This window comes from Diachasma alloeum, unplaced genomic scaffold, assembly GCF_001412515.2.
Source record: "Diachasma alloeum isolate Michigan unplaced genomic scaffold, Dall2.0 Dall_scaffold_00210, whole genome shotgun sequence".
Taxonomy (NCBI): Eukaryota; Metazoa; Arthropoda; class Insecta; order Hymenoptera; family Braconidae; genus Diachasma; species Diachasma alloeum.
This window is the reverse complement of record NW_021680375.1, coordinates 542-12534: the sequence shown is the minus strand read 5'-3', so window position 1 is coordinate 12534 and position 11993 is coordinate 542. Positions and strand designations below refer to the sequence as shown.

Sequence of the window (11993 nt, the reverse complement as noted above, 5' to 3'; positions counted from 1 at the left end):
AAGGCACGGGTGTACTATCTTTCGAACGTTATCTCGATGTTTTTTTTTCATCTTTCGTCATCTGAAATTGTCAATTGAGTCCTGCATCATGCAGAAGTTTTGAAAAATTATGAATGAATAATCAAAAAAAGTAGAAGAAATTCTTAATTTTTTCAAAGAGCATTTTTAATTTATATTCAGAATAAGTTGAATAACAAGAAATTGAAAAATGTATCTGATTTACGGTGACAAATGGCGGCCTGTCACCCAATATCATGCAGGGGGAAGACTGATTTCGTAAATCTTTTCCCACACTGCACAGAGACATTTATTACGGAAAAGGCTCTTTGAAAAAAGTTGTAATATTTTGGAGAATTTTTTAATCACACTTTTATCACATAAAAATGGCAGATGACTACATACCACTGTTTTGAAAATTGAGATACCTAGCTGTCACTTCCCATGAGGAGTTAGTGTTTTGTTATCCACCATGGAAAATGACAGCTAATAGATAATTTGCCACAGCGAATCAGATATTTGTAATTTCCACTTTTTTCAACTCATTCTGAATCTCAATTAAAAACGCTCTTTGAAAAAGTTCAGAATTTTTTCTATTTTTTTTATCATTCTATCATAATTTTTGGGAATTTCTACATGATGTACCACTCAATTGACAATTTTGGATTACGAAAGATAAAAAAAATCCAGATAACCTTCGAAGGATAATACACCCGAGCCTTAAATTTCGAAATATTCTATCAACCAATAATTTACGTAGGAAGATCGACGATTATTTGGATAATCGAAAATCAAGTACCTAAATTTAGAATTAGTTTGGTAACCAAAAAATATACATTTTATTATTATCAAATATTTTATTCACCAACAATCGCAAAATGTAGCTAATAATTTCTATAATATTTTAAATTTGGTAAATATAGTTAAACTTTGAACAATATAACGAGATAATCCTTTTTAATATTGCCAACATCTAATATTATAGCCTATATATCCCAGGCTGTCACGTGAATCAAATTGACATACCTTATGGAAGTGTTAAGGCACTCAATCTGATGTCTCAAATTCTCCATTTCCTCCTTGATCTGATTTCTCTCAGCCCTCAATTGTCGAATATAGTCTGCCCCCTTCTGCAGCATAGCAGCCTTACTCAACTTAGTGTTAGGATTCTGGTTCAACTGGGGAATGAGACTGTGCAGCATGTCAAAGCCATTCTTGATGTTGTACCTTCTCTTCTGCTCGGCATGAATGTGCCCGACCCTTCTCTGCTCCTTGTACCCCCCACCCTCGCGTTCACCCTTGACGTAGATCCTAGATCCTGGTGACAGGGGGCTGCCCAGGCTCATAGGACTGTGAAGAGGACTTAAACTCAATGCCTGGGGACTGTGGACCCCACTGCTGTCCTTTGGTGAGCCTGGACTACCCTGTGACTGACTACCAGATAACAACATACCACTGGGACTACCCTGACTCTGAACTGCCCCCGGGCTATTTAATTGTGCTCTTCCTGGGGACAAACAACGATTTTCTCCCTGAAAATTTTCCGATCTATCGAATGGGGTCATTTGTGACCCCCCAGCCCCACCCCATAATTTTTTTCATCCCAAAAAAATCTGGAAACAATGGCTTTGACTTACCTGGACTGCCTAGTTGTCCCCCACCGCTGCTCCCCTGGATCATCTGCATCATCCCCTTGCCTCCAGCACTCTGACCCCCTCCCAACCCCCCCATCTTCTCCGGGCCAGTGCTGACTGTGTACAGTCCAGCGGAATTGTTCGTCAACAATTGCGCCAATAAGACATTATTGCTGACATTGATGGCAGGATCAGATACAGCTGATACTAGAGGTGGTGGGTGATTTCGTTGGCCACTCAGAGCACTGGAACTTCTGCTCCTGCTCTTCACCTTCATCTGGTACTTCGGAACAGCGAAAATCTCCTCCTTTTCGCCGCATTTGGGAAGGAGTTTCGTTGGATGAAGGGCCGGAGCGGTGAGATCAAGGCCCGATGGCTTGCACTGAAGGAGAATATGAGACGACACTGGAGATGCCGAAGAGACCGTCACGGTCACTTGTTGTGGGGCATTCTGGGGATGAGAACAATTTTTTTTCGTTTTAGAAAAAAAAAATTCTCTGCTGAGAAACTCAGAGAAGGGGGCGGGGGTCGAAAATGACCCCATCAGCTAGCCCGGAAAATTTCCGCTGCAAAACACTGGTCATAAGCCCCTCTATCTCCTCTAGTTCCCGAGATATTCACTGGAGAACATTTGACCTTGAAATCAAATTTCAATACATCTCCCGAAGTAGAAGAGATACAGGGGTTTATGACCAGTGTTTTCAAGCGAAAATGTCCCTTACTCCCTGAAGAGGTCATCACCAATGCCCAATGCTATTTACGTCTTCAAGAACCTCACCTGTCCGACATTCTTCAAGTTATTACCCCTGAACTTGAACGGCTGACTCCCCTGCGCACTCTGTCCAATCTTGAACCCCTGTGAGCCAATTCCCTTGAAACATTCCCCCATCCCCGAAGTAGTTGTGGACATCCCCTTGATGCCCCTAGTATTGAAACTGCTGTCCTGAAGAGTATTCAAGGTCATCTGAGGAGTGTTCTGACTGCCCTGAATAGTCCCCATATCCAGATGATTGTAACTCGTCTGGTACGTGGAAAAGGCAGGGGCTGACTGATGCTGAATAATTCTATTTGACCTTGAGGGTGAGCGTCCAGGCCTCTGAGATTTTTCCCGCTGGTTCTGATAGGTCTCCGGTGATGTTGACGGGGCTCTGTAGATTTGTGATGATTGAGGTGGCGCTGGCATGTACTTCGAGGGATACTGGAGGCTCTGGAGGGGGTTGGGTGGGGTGGGAGGGGGCTGGGGAATGGTGGAGGATGGCTGGGACAATTGGGTGGGATTTTGGGGCTGGGGTGATTGAAGATTGGGGACCTGATTTATCGAGGACATCAGGTCGAGATCGGAGTAGGTGGGATTGAGGGTGGTAGAGCGAAAGAGATCGTCCTCCTCGGGGACGGGGGGGAGTTTTGAATTGAGAAACTCTTGGAGGGGCTCCAGGGTGTCCATGAAGTCGTCCAGATTCGGCTGGAGGGGACCCAGCGAGGGCTGAATGAAATCGGCGAGACTCGCACCGCGTGCTGGAATTTCGAGGGAATTGGGGTGAAATCGTGGGGGTCAAATCTGAGGGCCTGGTCAATGCTGATTTCAGTGACTCAGGAATTTCTAGGATTAATGATTTCCTATGATTTCTTCCACGATTTATTTATTTATTTACTAGGCAGCTACACACCCGTATGATCCACATATGACCGTCATATGACCCCCATATGGCCCCATACGACCCCCATGACCCTTATTTGGACCCTTATGACCCGTGTGACTCTTATTATGACCCTCACTATAACCCTCCTGACCCTTATATAGCCTTGTATGACCACCATGACCCTTATATAGTGGCGTATGACCCCCGCCGAGCCCAATATGACCCCCATGACCCTTATTCGGTTTCTTATGACCCTTAATCTGACCCTCATTATAGACTTCCTGAGCCTTATATAGCTCCGTATGATCCGCACGACCCTCAATTTGACCCTTGTGACCTTTATTATGACCTTCATTATAACCTTCCTGACCTTTATATAGCTCCGTATGACCCGCATAACCCTTTCTTGGACGCTTAGGACCCGTAATTTGACCCTCATGACCCTTTCTTGGACCCTTATGACCCTTAATCTGACACTCGTGACCCTTATTCTGGCCCTCATTATAACCTTCCTGACCCTTATATATCTCCGTATGACCCGCATGACCCTTAAGCTGACCCTCGCGGCCTTTATTCAGACCCTCATTATAACTTGACCCTTATGACCCCCATGACCCTTATTCTGACCCTCATCATAAACCTCCTGGCCCATTGATGCTTTGAACTCACCGATTTCACGGGGATCGGGAAAATATATCGGTTGATTTGAGCTTATTGTTGAGAATAATGTGTCAGTCATGAGTTCCATGTAATCCTCATCAACCATCATACTATCAGGACCCTGTAGACCACCGATATTCCCGTGGGAATTCATGAGTCCCGATGAAAAACCCCCTGATGAACCCATACCACCGTTGCTCCAGTCCAACATGTCCATCGATTCCAACTGAATTCACAAAATAATTCCATAAAAATCATTCGGGAATGATTTTTCATTGAAAAAATTGATTTTTCAGGGGTTTCATTGATTTACCATGTCTGTTCCATCTTTGTTGGTCCATCCGAGAATCTTGTTCCGATAGAACATACGCCATTTTTTGTACTCTGCAGTTACCGCCGCTAATTTTCGTTTCCAGTATTTTCCTTCTAAAACTACTGCCTGGGAGGATCGATAAAGAGGATTAGAATAGAATTATCATATGTTATAATTTATTATCCAATGTTATCCAGCTTGATTATAACTGGAGTGGGGAAGCCACGGATTGCATGCAAGGACTCATTTTTCATGATTTAAAAACCGACAAAAATGGTATTTTATTTCAGCAAATAAAAAACGCCGTGGCTATTCGCACTACGACACGCCGCGTGTCGCCACGACGAATAAAAAATGTCCAGAAACTAAGAGAATTGCTGAGGCCGAGTCAACGCGTTTATAGAAAAAATAATGTCAAGAGTGGGGGCCTCACAACAATAGCACTGTCTGATGCTGTATTTATGGAATTTTTTTCATTTACAATTAATTTATTTTCCTTCGTTTCTCCTTCCTCATTATTCACTTAGAAAAAATTTGGTTTTTTAGTTTTTAGGAGATTCTGGTGATTTCTCTAAACGACTTTTCGGGGATGTCTGGGGGACGTCGATGGGGTGGTGGGGTTGTAAATAGTCTTGTTAGATAGCTGGGGAAATTTCCGCTGGAAAAGTCAGCATGACGACTCTTTTATCTCTTCAAGTTTTCGAGATAACGAGGAAAAACGTTTTTCACATTGGAAACTTGGTTTTCGTTGTATCTCCTCAGGTACTGCTGTTGAATGTGTCGCCGTTGCTGAGGTTTTCAGAGGTAATTTCCCTGGATTTCTAATGAGACTATTTTCAATTTTCTAGCTCTTCAGGCTCTCGAGATAACCACGAATAATCAAGTTTCAATGAAATTTTCTGGTGAATTTCATCGTTAACTCGAGTTTTTTTTCCATGATTAAATTCTTATTGATACTAGAATCTTCGAAATAATCATTGATCGATCATTATTCATCTCTGCCAGGTGTCACACCCCCTCAGCTTTGCATTCACGCTTCTAATTACCCAGATTAAATTACAGAGTAATTAAAAATAATTTATGAACCCAAGAATTACGATTTTGAATTAAATTCTGAGAATTGCTCAATTGAACTAGTTTTTAGCATTCGATCGCTAAAAGATTTTTTTGGGATAATTTTCGTGAGAGAAATTTGAGAGGGGGCGCCGCTTGAGGTCTAGAGGCTGTCGGAGTGAAGCCACATGAGTTTCAAAGAGACTAGATTTCTTTTTCCCATGGCTTCGTGTTAATTAAGAACAGTGGAATCGTTGGAGTACTTACTTCAGGCTTGTTGTGAGTATCTACGTCCAGGGGAGAGGCGAATTGACACACCAGTGTATTCTGCTTCAGGATAACTATAATCAGAAGCATTAAAACTATCTTTAAAATATTCCTTTCTCAAACTCCAAGAATAAAAGGCAGAATAACGATTTTTAACGTGAAATTCGTTAAGATGAAAAGAATGAACATTTCCATTACCAAAATATAAACTCTCTCGGTGTTCTCAGAATCGCCTTGAAAAATCTGAACAACAATCGTTCCAATACCCACTTTGTGACGACGCATTTTTAATCGAAATCGAGATATTTTTCTGATCCTAAAAACAATTTTATTATGCAAGTGGTAAAATTAAAAGAATCATTTTTTCGTCTTGACAATCCTCAAAATATCTCCGTAACGAGGCATTTTATCAAAAAATGTCATAACACATTTTTTACAGAAAATTGAATTTTCCACAAAAAAGAACTTATCACATTTTCCCGTAAAGTGATTCGTTACCTAGATAAATGTGTGATGAATAAAAATATTAATTTCAACTCATCAATGATTTTACTTTGCACATTTTGTTGAATATCTCGATAACGGGTCGTTCTAGGAAAAAATGGCACAAAACTCTTTTTTGTAGAGAATTAAATTTCCAACAAAAAATTTCTTATCATTTTTTCTTCTAAAACCATCCATTCTCGAGATAAACCGATTTTAAACAAGATTGAAGAAAAATATATTGTCCAAGTTATTACGTTTTACCACTTCCCGATGATTTTATCACTCCCGAAATTAATCTCCTCGTTAATCACCCCCCTAAAGCAACTAAACCCCCCAGAAGCACCTCCTCGCCCCCAGAATTACCAAAAAAATTTTTTGTGCCCCAAAATCAATAGAACTAAAAAAAAATTATTAAAAAAACGAAAAATTAATGAAAATAATTAAAATTTTCGATCTCCGACGATGAAAACCACAGAAAAATAATTCCCTGATCCCCAAAAACGAACGGAATTCCACTGACAACTGCTCTCGCGTCGATCTCCAATGAAACAACTGCGACAATTGCCATTTTCATAATTTTTTCCCTCAAGTGGGGATAAAAAAAAAATCATTCACGCGTTGACATCGTGCACGTTCCTCGTGTTTGCAAATCGTTATCATCGCATTAACACAACTAGACTCGTGTCTTATCTCTAAGACTGACAATCACACACTCGTGATACTGAATTAGCTCAGAACCTCCTTCACCGATCATTCAGCAATTAATCTCCTCGATTTTTCCCATTTCCTTGGATATCTCGAGATCCCGGACAGATGGAGGGTCGAGTCACGTCTCCTTCGAGAGCCCAGAAAATTTCCGATTCCAAACCCTGGTCATAGTCCCATTTTGCCCCATGCCTTGAGGAGATCCCAGGAGAAGAATGATTTGATCGAAAAAAACTAGCTCTAGCGTTATCAGGAGAATTTGCGGAGATAAAGGATTTCAACACCCGCGTTTTGAACCGGAAACTTCTCTGGCTATCGATTGAAACCATCGCGGTGAGTCTGTCTCTTCAACTTCACGAGATATCGAGCCAAAATAATTACTTAAAGTAGCTCTACCCTTACTTAAATTCCAAGATTATTGAAAACTGTAAAAAAATTGCAGAAAACTCGATTAGATTCGGAATTCTAATTATTTTCTCAATTTAATTATCGTTTTGGTATTTCAAAGTAGAAATGTTTAAAAATCAGGATTTAACCCAGTGTCTTATATGAAAATCAACATTTCCATTGTAATCAAAGATTAAAAATTGATTTTTTTTTCATTAGATGTGAAAAAATCAAGAATTTTTTTGACACCTCGTGAAAAATAATCCACCGTTCTGAGACAAGTTTTATTATTCATTTGTAAGAGGGAAATGTTTGAAAAAATATCAATATTTTGCGAAATTTAATTTAGATAGTACTGACTGGGTATGAATTTTTTCAAACTTTTTCTATGAAATTTACTTGAAAAATTTAAAAACTGAAAATTTCCAAAAGTATAGCGTAGCCCGGCCAAAGGGCAGAGCTACTTTAAGCAGAATTATTTTACGGGAAAGGAAGGTTATCGTGAGGGACTTACACTGCATGTGCCAGCACCTCCAGATGACGTTGTTCAGTCTGATCTTGTCTTTCCATCGGAGCCTGATGCCTTTGAATCGATTCCACTTGGGAGACGTCAGCTTCTGTCTGAAACAAATCGATTTATCGATTGGTTGAGTAAAATTCATTATTCACTTTCTTCGATAATGCAAAACAAGTGAGAAATTGCTTGTGTCACAGCATAGTTAATATATTTTTGCTAATAAGTGGGCTATTTACTTCGGAATGGAATTTCTGTGAGGATGTATTCTAAATTTAATTCGATGGTTCATTGAATTTAACATTGTCCCAATGTTGGCAGCCAATATTGGGCCAACGTTGGCAGCCAACATTGCCCCAACATCGGCAGCCAATATTTCCCCACTGCTAGTAGCCAATATTGTTCCAACGTTAGCAGCCAACATTTCCCCGATGTCGGCAACCGACATTACCCCAACGTTAGTGGCCAACATTACCCCAACATTGCCCCAACGTTGGCAGCCAACATTACCCCAACATTGCCCCAACGTTGGCAGTCAACATTATCCCAACATTGGCAGTCAGCATTGCCCCAACGTTAGTAGCCAACATTACCCCAACTTTGTGCCAACGTTGGCAGTCAACAGTATCCCAACATTGGCAGTTAGCATTGCCCCAACATTGGCAGTCAACATTATGGCAACATTGCCCCAACGGTGACAGCTAACATTGTCCCAACGTTGGCAGCCAACAGTGTCCCAATGTCGGCAGCCAACATTGCCCCAACATTGGCAGTCAACATTCCCCCAACATTAAAATTTTGGACCTTCCCCCAAATATGGGACTCAATAAAAAATCATTTGTCGGGGAAAAAGGATTTTGATCGATATGTTGGCCTGATTATGGGGCAAAATGGGCTATTTTTTATTATTGTCGGAAATTTTTCTGGCTATCGATTGCGATATTGATTGATTATCATCTCTTCGGGCTCTCGAGATATTCAAGAGAATGATAAATTGGGATTTTGAGTTTAGTAAGAATTTAACTGAATTGTGGAAATTGTCATTTTATGACATTTGTTAACCCTCCAGTCATTCCTCTTGTCTTATTATCTGGAAGTTTTCTGACACCGCAATCATGTAAAGATTATTGAAATCCATTCGTAAGTAGTGTAGTGTCAACAGCGCGTTGGAGTTTAAGTTATTTTCGTGAGAACAGTTATGTAAAATGTGAGATCATCAAGGGTAACTCAACAGTCATGTGTGTTTGAAGGAGATTGGAGAGGAGTTGACGAGCCTCCAACGCTGCAGTCACTGAGAATTAACGATTCGTGGGATTTAAAAATTGAATAAAAAATTTATGCAATTAATTGATGCATTTGTAAACAATTCTAAAAATCCTATTTTAAATTGTAATTCAAGGGCTGATGAATTATTTTCAACTATTTAGTGATTTAATCAGCGTAATTAGAAGCGTGAATGCAAGGCTGAGGGGGTGTGACACCTGGCAGAGATGAATAATGATGAATCAATGATTATTTCGAAGGTTGCAGTGTTAATAAAAATTTAATCATGCAAAAAAACTCGAGTTGACGATGAAATTCACCAGAAAATTTCATTGAAACTTGATTATTCGTGGTTATCTCGAGAGCCTGAAGAGCTAGAAAATTGAAAATAGTCTCATTAGAAATCCAGGGAGATTGCCGCTGGAAAACTCAGCACGACGACACATTCAACAGCAGTACCTGAGGAGATACAACGAAAACCAAGTTTCCAATGTGAAAAACGTTTTTCCTCGTTATCTCGAAAACTTGAAGAGATAAAAGTGTCGTCATGCTGACTTTTCCAGCGGAAATTTCCCAAGCTATCTAACAAGACTATTTACAACCCCACCACCCCATCCACGTCCCCCAGACATCTCCGAAAAATCGTTTAGAGTAATCACCAGAATCTCCTAAAAGCTAAAAAACAAAATTTTTCTAAATGAACAATGAGGAAGGAGAAACTGAGGAAAATAAATTAATTGTAAATGAAAAAAATACCATAAATACAGCATCAGACAATACTATTGTTGTGAAGCCCCCACTCTTGACATTATTTTTTCTGTAAACGCGTTGACTCGGTCTCCCCAATTTTCTTAGTTCCCAGACATTTTTTATTTTCTGAAATAAAATACCTTTTTTTTCTCGTTTTTTAAATGTACGCAAGCAAAAGAAAAACGTATCAATTAAAAAAAAATTTGGGTAATCAAACGTCACCGATGACCATCCCTAGTTTCAGAGACCCTGAAAAAATGCTTGAGCATCAAAAACATAAACACGAACTCCGAAGAGTTTCCCCCCGAACCATATCATCAGTCCTAAAATACCTCAAGGCCGAAGAAATCCGTTTAAAAATAATTTTCCGCCCATTTTCACGTCTTTGAAAACCGTTACGACTTGTTGATCTTCTCTTCCGTCACACCCCAAATCTATAATTAATTGCCCACAAAATTCCCAATAGCGGGGACACACCCCCTCGCGTAGTACAACAGACAAGACAAATGTCAGGGGAATAATGATAAAATCCCACTCCTCGTGCTATTCTTATCAGATAAAAATTGTTGTTTGCCTGGTGATAACCGTCTCTCGAGCTGTAAAACAAATCGCTCTAACTCCACGCAATCGATTAAATAGACGGACAATTGTCATTCCCTTTACAATATTGACATTTCCCGAGCTATTCCATATTTTTCCACTCTCTCATTTCGTAAAAGTTATACTCAGAGCGGGAGATTAAATTTTATTTTCTCATTTTGAGTTCAATCGGGGCAAGGACAGGGAAATGTCAATTGTTGAGTTGTTTCAGCTAAGGGATGACGTCACGATGAACTTGGATAACGATACATATGATAAAATATGATAATGCGAAGGGAAGTGATTGATGAGGGAGTGTTTCCGTTAGTTCTTTGAATTTCAATTGGGAAAATAATTTTTTAATGCTATATTTGACGCTTTTTTACGGTGAAATTAATGAATTAGATCGTTTGGATTGTAAGGAAGTTCAGTAGATCAGAAAATCTTCAATTTTATCATTTTGTTCATCCTTTCTAAAAGAACGCATGGGCAATATCTTGAACGAATGGAGAAATTAAGGCGGTTTTCATGAGCACAATCGTCTTGCGTCGAATTTTCATGAAACCCGCCTAGCAAACAAAAGAGAATTGAATGTCATTCTATGAAACATGAATAAATGAATCATAATTGTCCAAATTATTTAGGCCAGAGGAAAATCTAATAATTCTACTTTCTTAATATTGCCGTTACTAAGATTTTCTTCGAAAAAATTTGATTCGAATTATAGATTAAACTGTGATCTAGCTATTAATAGATTAAACTTATCTGTTATGAGATAATCTCACATTTTTGACGTTAAGGATAGGAGAATCTGAATGCAATATAGTGAAAATGATGATCGATTTTTTCACTTTGAACAAATAATATTAATATCCAAATACAAAATTTCTGATATGAATAAAAAAAAGCTGTGACTCAATATCCCAAATGAAGTTTTAATTTTTAATTTATTGGTGCTGAAAACACGAGATGACAATATTCTAAGCACGGAATTATATTGATGAGATGAACAACAGATTAATTGAATTACCGTGTGAACTAACTGAAAATTGATAACAGTATGGGCACGCACTTTTACCAGAGTAGCAACAAACATTGAATTCCAGAAATTCACGCTCTAAAGTGTGTTCTACAAGGAATTGAATTGTAATTACGATTAAAATCTTATTCAGTGAGCATAGGAATTAGAACATGAGCAAATCATTTATTGTGACATGAAAATTTAACAGCTGATAATTTGGGACATGATTTTCGTCGTCATATTGCTTTTTGCAATGAAAATGAATGTAAACAATTGACTGAAAAATTAATTAATCATTAATTAAACATTCTCACAAGAAAATTGTGTGCAAAATGACCATTTCGAAGCATATTGCTACTTAAATTTCCCTGGAGAATTTTCCAAAAAAGGTTTTAACGAAAAAAATAAAAATCCTTTTTCCATTTTTTAATAATTCATCGAAATGAATTTGAAATAAAATTGATACAAATTTCGCAATTGATACTCTAATGAATCAGGTGTACCGACAAATTGCTTAAGGCCGTGACTATTCGCACCATTGCGTGAATCACTCCCGTACACTCCATACACTCCACGCATGCGTGAAGTTTGTGTGTTTCACGCAGCCGAATTTTCATACTGCTGTGTATTTCACGCAGTTGAAGTTTCATACTACTGTGTGTTTCACGCAGTTGAAGTGTCATACTACTGTGTGTTCCACGCAGTTGAAGTTTTATACACCTGT

General features: G+C 39.0%; 1 protein-coding gene across 1 annotated transcript in view; it reads right to left on the bottom strand.

Annotated features, from left to right (window-relative positions):
• Positions 1-7763, bottom strand: part of LOC107036647 (carbohydrate-responsive element-binding protein) — a gene marked incomplete at its 5' end in the record, with an annotated part of 11160 nt that extends 3397 nt beyond the window's left edge. Inside the window, 7 exon segments of the mRNA XM_015254746.1 lie at positions 1024-1504; positions 1635-2082; positions 2410-3146; positions 3941-4157; positions 4245-4370; positions 5565-5638; positions 7657-7763. Of these exon segments, the coding sequence (XP_015110232.1) occupies positions 1024-1504; positions 1635-2082; positions 2410-3146; positions 3941-4157; positions 4245-4370; positions 5565-5638; positions 7657-7763 (2190 nt within the window).
• Between the last annotated feature and the right edge of the window lie 4230 nt (positions 7764-11993).